The sequence below is a fragment of the Trachymyrmex septentrionalis genome, unplaced genomic scaffold (genome assembly GCF_001594115.1).
Source record: "Trachymyrmex septentrionalis isolate Tsep2-gDNA-1 unplaced genomic scaffold, Tsep1.0 scaffold219, whole genome shotgun sequence".
NCBI classification, from domain to species: domain Eukaryota; kingdom Metazoa; phylum Arthropoda; class Insecta; order Hymenoptera; family Formicidae; genus Trachymyrmex; species Trachymyrmex septentrionalis.
In genome coordinates this window covers 21,498-31,742 of record NW_017305374.1, presented here as the reverse complement: position 1 = coordinate 31,742, position 10,245 = coordinate 21,498, and the positions used below count along the sequence as shown (strand labels likewise).

Sequence of the window (10,245 nt, the reverse complement as noted above, 5' to 3'; positions counted from 1 at the left end):
AGGAGGTCATCGCCGAAACTGATGCGTATTTTGAGGGTCAGCCAAAATCGTTCTACAAAACCGGCATCGAACGTTTGGAAAGGCGTTGGACTGATTGTATTGCCTTAAAAGGAAACTATATTGATGAATAAATTCGAATTTTTATGTAACACTTGTGTTTTCTTTGCTAGACCGGGGACTTATTGACCGATGTGTTAGTATTGAAAATGTTGAAAGTAACGGAAAAATTTTTTGTTTTTAATAGAACTTGGAAATTCCGTATTTTTACACGAAACTTCTTCTCATCGCTTTTTAAGACAATAGTAATTGTAACAGACTATTACATCAGAAGATTGAAACATAATTCAACTCTCCTGACTTCTATTCATGTTGTTAATTCATACTATAAGCGAGAAGAAATTATTTAAACATTTAAATTGTGATCATTGCGATTGTAATTTTATGTAACTTTTTCTTAGTAATTCTTCATGTAATTTTAATTTAACAATATTGTAACATCTTCCGACTAGCGTTATAGCTTGTAAGATTTTTATTTTTTGTCATCTTGTTGTATTGATGATGGTCAAATCTTGACTAAAACGTCTACTTATTTATTTATTTGAATTTTAAATATGTGACTTGTGTGCGTTACCATCTATTGTTGTGGCTGTATGCTCTTTATTATTTATATTTTGCAAAAATAATACTCAATTTTTTTCAAGATGTAGGGAAAGACTAACGTTTTAGTTTTGAAAAGCATGAGTATGGATCAAACTAAACGCACAAATATAATTTCGAATGTTTTATGTCAAAACGTTTCGTGTGGCAGAAAACATTCAAAATACAAAGTTTTCTGTTTTTATTGATGAAATGTCAGATATTTTGAATAAAAAATAGATGACGTTTGATGTTCGATATGTATTGTATATCAAGAAACTTTAGAAATTCAGTTGTAATTAGTAAAGCTAATAGATCTTCATGCGGCAGATTGTAGTGCGGAAAAATTATTTAACACATTTAAAAACAAAATGTAAAAAATTAAGATACCTTTCCAAAATATTGTTGCTTTGTCATGCGTCTGTTATAACCGAAAAATATTTATCCTTCAAGATAAAATTAGAAGAAAAATGCAAAAATTTATTGACATTTTCATGTTCATGTCATTCAGCCGCATTAATTGCATATGCTGCATGCGTAAAAATACCCCAATATTGCGAAGAATTTCTAAAGAAAATTGCAAATTAATAACAGTCCCAAGAGAATTATCATATCGCGATGTTTGTAAATGTTTTCAAGAAAATATTCACAAAATTTTAAAATTATTACGGCTCTCTCACCATGTATGTGTAGAAAGAGTTCTTGAATCCTGGGACACTATCGAACATTTTTTAAACGAAATGATTTGGAACGATAAAAACAAACCTGGGGAAAATATTTATATCAAATATGATGCTAAATGTAGATACAAAAGCATATTTATCATTTCTACAGTACATTTTAAATTTTTTATATGTATTTAATACATTTTTTCAAGTTACAGAAACAAGAATTTATTTGTTGCAGCAAAAATCACTGCATCTTCTAAACGACGTTTCCAAACATTTTGTAAAACCGAATCTTTTAAAAGATGTACTTTATATTAAATTTGGAACATTGAGAATAAAAAATCTTTGGAGAATATTAATTTAAAATCAGAAGGCAAAGAATATCTTAATAATTTAATGAAAGATGAATGTACAAATAAAGCAAGTCATTAGAAAAAATTATTTAGATTTTATGTAACTGCCAAAGAAATTCGCAAAAGATTACCGATTAAAGATCAATTTTTATTAAAATTAAGTGTTTTACAGCCAAATAAATTACTTAATACCGACAGAGAAAAGTCATTTAATGACATTGCTTTTATAGCTAAAACCATCAGTGTTTTCGATGAAAAAGTTTATAGAAAGAATATTTATTGCATTCTGATTTTTTAGTAATGGAGAAATATAATTTTTTTAAATTAAATTTAGTAGGAGGGTTTAGCTACAGCTAGACGGGTTCTAATCCATTATGTGTTAATACGTATACGTATACAGAAGGGAAAGTGCATTTAGACGCTGGGTCCGAGGGAGAGGAAGTGCGTGATCGGGGGTGTTAGAGAGAAGGGGATGGTTATTCTTTCATTCTCTTTCACCCATTGCGTTCTAACCAGTTGTCTTCTCTCTCTCTCTCTCTCTCTCTCTCTCTCTCTCTCTCTCTCTCTCACATACCCTTTGCAGTCCTATACTTATTATTTGCACTTTCTCTTTCGTTGCGCTCTCTCCCACGTCTTTTCTTCTTACACGTGATTTAATTAAATAGATATGGTATTTACGTTTTTTAATGATACGACTTAGAAACTAATTATGATAATAATTTTTAGTAATGCTTTCTTATCGACTAATTCAATATTTATTGAATTGTACTGAACAGCTATCATTAACTAATTCTTAATTACAGGGAAAGAGGGAAAGAAATCAAAATATATTTAAAACATTTCATGCTTTATTTTAAATTTAATTTATTTTATTTGGCGTTGCGACCACCAGTTGTATATTTTAACCCTTTCGCTACGAGTGTCGCCTATAGACGACGTCAGCGTGATACCACTTGACCATGAGCCCCGCGATGTTTTTATTTTTACGCATACTACACATCGATCACACTTGTCTCATTCTCTTGTTTGTTCGCATTTGTTTTAAACAAGTGAAATATAAACATGCATTCTTCTGGAACAATTGGGCCAAGAATCATGCTCCAGTCTCCTTCAAGCTGTCAGTGGCTAATATTCAACCGTCTTGAATTAATTCGAGTAAAGGTATATTTTGAACGGGGGGAAATATATATATTTGAAAATATATATATTCTGTACGTCGAAACAAGTTTCTTCTGTATTCTATTCGAGAGTGAAGTGTTTGTATTGTACAAAAGTACAACGTAACAAGAAATCTTCCTTAAATTATTAGAAGAAATTGGATAGCAGCTGTTAAGTTTTCAAGGTTTGCAACATTTATTTGAAAATTTTACTTGGTGCTTTGTTTAGTTTGTTTTATAAAATCTTTTTGTACCTCCCTTATTAGAATGTCACAGAGAAGCTCGAAAAGAATTCCATCCTCTAATGGCTTAACTGACTCAGACAGTGATTCAGATAATGAAAATCAAACTAATGTAATACGACACAGAAATAGAAGAGCTATATGTAGTATTGTGAATCAGAAGCTGAACAGATTGAAACCCATGATAATAACTCTGAAGTATGGACGTCAAAAACATTCGTCCCCAAAATATATAAGTTTGCGGTAGCGGACTCAGGAATTAAAAGAAATATTAATAGATCAGCAAAAATCTTACACTTTTTCCAACTTTTACTTTCTAAAGAGCTCGTAGAGTTGATTGTAAGGGAAACTAATCGATATTGGTCTCGAAAGAATAATAATAACGTAAATATGTCAGATGGAACAGGACTAGCCGAATTATATTGTTTTTTTGCTGTGTCATTATTGATGACACGCAACAAGAAGTTATCATTAGCAGAGTACTGGAGTAAAGATAAACTTCTACGTAGCGATATTTTTGGAGAATTAATGACGAGAGACCGTTATTTCAAATTACTGCAAATGCTACATTTCACCGATGATGTTGGTCGTACTAATGATCATTTGTACAAAATACGAAACGTCGTTGAAATATTACGAAAAGCATTTAATGAATCATTTCAGCCTTACCAACGGCTATGCATTGACGAAAGTCTGCTTTTGTATAAAGGGCGGCTTTCTTTTAAGCAATACATACCATCAAAGAGAAGCAGATTTGGTATAAAATCGTTTATTTTGAGTGACTGTGAGACAGGGTTCGTGCAAGATTTAATAATTTATGCCGGATCATCTACCATGGTGGATACTGAAAATCTAGATATTGGAAAATCTGGAGCAATAGTGGAAACCCTTATGAAGCCGCATCTAGGAAAGGGCCATACCCTTTATGTAGATAACTGGTATGCGAGTCCCGCTTTATTTAAGTTTTTACATAATAATGGCACAAACGCGTGCGGGACCGTAACAAAAAGGAGAAAAGGAATGCCCAAAATTGACAAACGATTAAAAAAGGGGGAGGCAGCATTTAGATCATCCGATAACTTATTAGTCTTAAAATGGATGGATAAGAAAGAAGTGTATATGCTTTCTACAATGCATACAGCAGAATTTACAACGGTAATCAGGCACGGAGGAGAAAGAGTTATCCAGAAACCTGTATGCGTGTTAGACTACAACAATTCAATGGGTGCAGTGGATAAAGCTGATATGGTCATAAGCACTGTGAACTCGACACGAAAATCTTTGAAATGGTACCAGAAATTTTTCTTTCATTTGGTGGACATTTGCGTCTGGAACGCTTATTGTCTGTACAAGCATAAGATGAAACGACCGATATCTATGGCAAGATTTCAATTGCAATTAATTAGGGAAATACTGGGAAAGTACCATCAAAGTATAAGTCATCAACATCTAACGGGGAATAATCATCCACTGAGATTAACAGAACGACATTTTCCGTCGGTTTATAAATCGGTAGGAAAAAAACCAAGAAGAAGGTGTGTCGTTTGCCATGCGAACGACAAAAGACGCGAAACTGTGTATGAATGTAAAAACTGTAATGTGGGATTGTGTGTCGACCCTTGCTTCAAAATTTATCACTGTGAATTAAATTATTGAGAATTTTAATTTGTTATTAGAAAGTGTTTGTTGTTTGTTATTGTAAAGTGTAATTTTTAATTTTAAAATATATTTTTATTGATAATAATTGCAAAATCTCCAAATATGTTGTTGTATAACACTTAAAGAATCGTACGATCCGGATAATGACGAGGCTGCATCGAAAGATGTAAGTCCAAACACCAGTTTATCTAAGCGCAACATGCACACTTTCTGGCGCAGTGCTCCGTTCAGTACCGCTACTCCGGCGGCACGGTGGCCCGTTCAGCGGTGTCACTCCGACGGAGCACACTGCCGTAGCGAAAGGGTTAAATATGTACATTTTGTAACGCACAGTCCTTAACATGTTTTACACATCGCATAGTATTAGTAACATCTAGATTAAAGAATCTGTATCTTCGTAATCAGCTTCCAAGATCTCAATGGTCAAGTCGTTATCGTATATAAGAACTTTATTATTGTCACTCTCTTCCGCATCAATTACAGCCATTATAATCAGGCGTTCGCAATGCTGTAAGGGATCATCCCGTCTTCCCATTCCATGGTGATAAGCACTAAGCCAGGAAGTGCAATACTTTTCTGATTTTGTCAAGAAATTCTATGGCATGGGACACGTAAAAATGTAATGAGAGAGACTGGCTCCTTTTCTCAACATCGCCACTTTCTTCACGATAAATTTCTTTCCAATGATAAATCCTTGCAGATACCATGCTATACCACAAACGTTGGTATAGCCATGGTAAACGACTTTTCGAGACCGCTCGATCGCAAAGAATCTTGGTTTTTATCTCTTGTATTGAAAAGAGGGAAAGTATTTTTTCTTTCAGCAATGATAATTTACGTAATCTTGCGTACTACGTAGGCTACTGGAAAAGTTTCTGCAAACAATATGAAAAAAAACATGTAAAATTTGGTAAATGACTTTATTGTTTTTCGAAGTATTCGCCTTTAAGATCAATACATTTTTGCATACGTTCGAACCAATTTTCGAAGCATTTTTTCCATTTTAAGGCTGTAATCTCAGAAATCAGTGTACGAAATGTTTTAACAGCTGCTTCAGGCGACTCAAATCGCTCACCACGCATCTTATTTTTAATGTTTGAGAACAAAAAGAAGTCATTAGGTGATAAATCAGGTGAATATGGACAATGAGTCATCAATTCGACATTATTACTGGATAAAAAATCAACGGTTTGACGTGCTGTGTGATAGCTGGCGTTATCATGATGAAGGATGATGCGACGATTTCGGTTTGTTCTACGCAATTAATTTATGACTTCTGGCAAACAAATTGTTGTATACCAATCAGTATTACAGTCCTTCGATCCTCTAAAGCCACGGTTGTCACATGTCCGGTATAACCGAAGAAACAAGCAATCATTTGCTTGGCAGCACTGTGTGAAAGAACAACTTTTGTTGGTTTCGGTTCATTTTGAAATACCCAAATAGTGGATTGTTTACTTTCAGACTCATACGAATAGATCCATGTTTCGTCCCCAGTAACTATGTTGTAGACCAAATTTAACCGACCTCGGTTGAATTTCTTGAGCATTTCTTTGCTCCATTTAATACGAGCCTGTTTTCGAGCTTCGATTAAATTGTGTGGAATCCAACGACTGCAAAGTTTCCGTACGCTCAAGTGATCATGCAAAATCGTATGTATTGCTTTCATGTCAATGCCTAAGCATGCCTGAATCTCGCGGTATGTTATATGCCGGTCTCGCTCAATTATTTCACGCACAGCATCAATAGATAGTGGCAACAACAGATATGGATGGATGACTTCACGGAATTCATCACTAAGAAAGGTACGTCCACGCTGGAATTCGGCAAACCAATTATAAACAGTCTTATTGGATGGTGCTTCATCCCCAAATGAAGTCGATCGATGTATTGTTTCGGAGTTAAATTGCATTTGTAATAGTAAAAAATAGCCCGAAAATTTGCACGCGAAATTTCCATTTTTTTACAAAATAACTTCTTTTAAAATACTATGCAAACAAAACTAGTTGGCTTGGGTACAAACTGTCAATTGAATTATAAGTTAAAAACGTCTTATTTTACGGATATGATAGTAGCAGAACGTTGGCGTTACTGGAAGTACTAGATTGCAGAAACTTTTCCAGCAGCCTACGTAGCTGCACATGCAGAGATAGAAAACAAAATGCAATTGGCGATTATTTTTAATCTGTCTCGTCTTGTGCAACCATAGCAGGCAATCTGGATATTGTCCATCGTGGCCGCATTATCGGGAAAGTGGAATAGGTGTGCGAGATATTGCACATCAAATTCTTTGCTGCAAAGAATGTTCGTAAATGCATCAAGCGATGGCCGGAAGAGGAAGTGGAGGGATTAAAGGACAAGAGGAAACACAATCAAAGGCAGCGATTGACAATCGCCGAAGAAAATAAACTCCTTGTCAATCAGGTAAATTTGAATCTTTTTCTTCCGGTGTAAATTTCTCCGCATGCTGTAAATCAATTAATTAGATTTATAGATATCTGATAGGACAGCACAAAGGCACTTACACGAAGCGAGAGTGCATCATGTTGCACGTAAAATTGCTCTAACAAGCAATCATCGCGATAATCGTGTCGCTTTTGCGCTGTATCAAATAAACACAGCTTCACCAGAAGATTGAACGGACAAAAAAGTATTTTGTTCGGCGCATGATAGCCGCCTACAAGTATGGAGGCCCGAAAATTATCGCTGCTTCGATCCTAAATACGTGATTTCACACGAACGAAGTGGGCGCATCACTTGCGTTATGTGGAAATGGATAAGTGCACGTTGTCCTAGAACTAATCGAAATGTCGTCGCATATGAATGCCTTCAAATATGTAAATATTCTGGATGTACTGCTTCCCAGCGTTCGAAGAATATATATCGAAGAAGATATACCGACATTTCGATTTGTTTATGATAATTGTGCTGTTCATACTTTCCACATAGTAAAAGAATGGTTTGCACAACACTCAAAGATTGAAGTTCTTGATTTACTATCTAAATTCCCAGATTTTAATTTAATTGAAAATGTTTGGGGAGTAATTGCGAATTTGTGGAATTGTGATCATGAGAAAACTAAAGCAAATCTTGTTGCGCACGCGACGAGCATATGAAAAGACTTAAGGTATAAGTCTCAATACTTCAAAAAATTGAGCGGTTTGATACAAAATTAATTAGCACAAGTAGTTGCACGAGAAGGATACTGGACCGATTACTAAATTGATCTCAGTATTTAAATAATTCTTTTCAGAACTAACAAACGGTTCTTATCAAAATCACCGTATTTTTGGACGAAAGAATACTCAAGTAGGTTATACTAGGCGGATTCTAATTCAGGGGGCTAGAGAGGAGCGCGGAGCGCGGGGAACACTTGGCGACGCGGGGGTACTCGTAGGCGCGGGAAGGGGGGAACAGATTATAGAACTATAGAATTCTAGATGTCACAAAAAAATCGTAGGTAACAAGAGCTCGCATGTTAGGGAAAGACAGCGCGACGATGTCGGAGCGTGTAACGTAATATGAGTGAAGAAAGGACGGAAGAAATGAATCAATAGATTAACTTTTTTTTTATGATGTAGTTTTTTCACCATGGTTTTTATTAGCGCGAGGTATAGGATGGGGAGTAAAAGAAAATACATATGTAGTAACGCGAACGAAAAATTTTTTATTCACATCTTATTACACTGATTTTTTCTCATATTTTATTACATTTTTTTTCGCGAACGACAGCGTTCGAATGCGATCGACGGCTTCAACATCGCTAGCAGCGCTTTCTGGAAAAAAAGAGAACGAAAAAATTTTTTTATTACTATTCGCTTTTTTAACAGAGAATAAAATGCATTAGCACTAATCACTCTAAATGCGATACCTTATGGCTTATATTTCGATGGCCTTGATGATGTTGGCGATTTTGATGCTTTTTCACCTGGACATTCCCAATATCTCGCTTTTTCTCTCGATGGTGGTAGACTTGGCGGACCTGGTGACAAGGAACGATACTCCTTCGATCGATTTTCGACGGATATATTCTTTTCTCGATCCATATCTTATAGCTCGTAATCGAAATTTACGATTGAATGAAAAAAAATTATATACACTGTATATATGCACTATCGGTGACACATCGCTTCGCGTTAAGAGAAGTTCGGCTGCTAAACAAAAAACATAACTCTTCTGCAGTAAATATGGAAGACAAGATATGCAGGTATCCGCACTAGTGCTCCAAGTCGAACACACCTTTTTTTTTGTCATCGATTTCTCTTTCATTGGACTGGAACATGCGTTCTCTCGTCTAGACAGTATTTACTTAAATTTTACAATCGGCAATATAAAAAATTAAAAGCTACGCTTTGCGACCCTACATTTTTCTTCCAACCAATCAACTTTCTGTTGTTGACGAGAAAACTCTTCAACTTGCTTTTACGAGTTTGGAAATATGAGTTTTATCTACACACGATTTCTGATCCACATTTAGATTGTGTATTTACTGAATCGATCGTATTAAATAGGATTTTCTTTACATGGTAACTTTTGATGTAAATTTTATTGCCGTAGATCAGGCGATTCTGAGGATCTATGTTTTTGCTTATGTTTCCAATATCGTTGGCAAGGTTTCTAATGACACGTTTCTGGAATATTGTCATGCTTGCCGATCGGTAACCGTTAACGCTCGAGTTTTATGTTCGCGATTTGTCTTAACAACTATTTCGGTCGAAATTTTCACGAAACGGAGAAAATCGTGAAGTTCACTGGACGTAATATATAATAGCTCATAAGTGCTCGACACCTCAGTTGACATCTTGGAAGACGAACGAATCGATAATAAGAGCAGCGTGAAAAGTGTGGCTAACCGTCGTGCGAACATTGAGAACATAGCCAACGTAGTCGAGTATTAGAAACGTGGATCTGGAACAGTTCGCGATTATTAGAGAAAAAGTGTTCGAAGTGTTAGAAGAAATGGATGTAGATTTTGGAGAAATAATGGACCAAGATTCCGACGAAGAAGTGCTATCCGACGATACTGGAGTAGCAAAGCTACGTATATATGAACCCATAGTGGAGTCCGCGGAGTGAGGACGAAAAACTGGTCGAGACAGCTATTGTGGTGCGGGGGGTCCGCCAATGAGCGAGCTGCTTTTTCCTCCCACCACCTCTCGTAGTTTTCCTCCCCGACCCCCGTCCCCACGGGCGCATGTGTGTGTGAGCTCGTGACGTCACGACATGCCGGCGATCCTGCGAGCTCGACAGCAGACGAATGACAGAGGGAGTTCGCACGTTTTTTCCCACGTACACTGTCGCACGCGCTGTCTCACTCGCACTCGCTCTCGCTCGCACCAACGCCGTTCGCCCGACGTCGTTCGCTCGCTCTCGCTCGCATTGATGGATGCGGAATTAGAAGATTTGATCTCTTACGACGGATGCGTAGGAGATTATGTTTCTCACTCGCACCGACTGATGCGTATTAAAAGATTTGATCTCTCACGACGGATTTGATCTCTCACTTGCACTTATGCTGCGTATTGTTTTT

General features: G+C 36.3%; 1 protein-coding gene across 1 annotated transcript; it reads left to right on the top strand.

Moving 5' to 3' along the window:
- The first annotated feature begins 3,890 nt into the window (after nt 1–3,890).
- Nucleotides 3,891–9,791, top strand: LOC108748207 (piggyBac transposable element-derived protein 4-like). The gene is made up of 3 exons (XM_018486241.1): nt 3,891–4,568; nt 7,017–7,139; nt 9,633–9,791. Exons 1-3 carry the CDS (start codon nt 3,891–3,893, stop codon nt 9,789–9,791), a joined length of 960 nt encoding a protein of 319 aa, XP_018341743.1.
- Nucleotides 9,792–10,245: the final 454 nt, after the last annotated feature.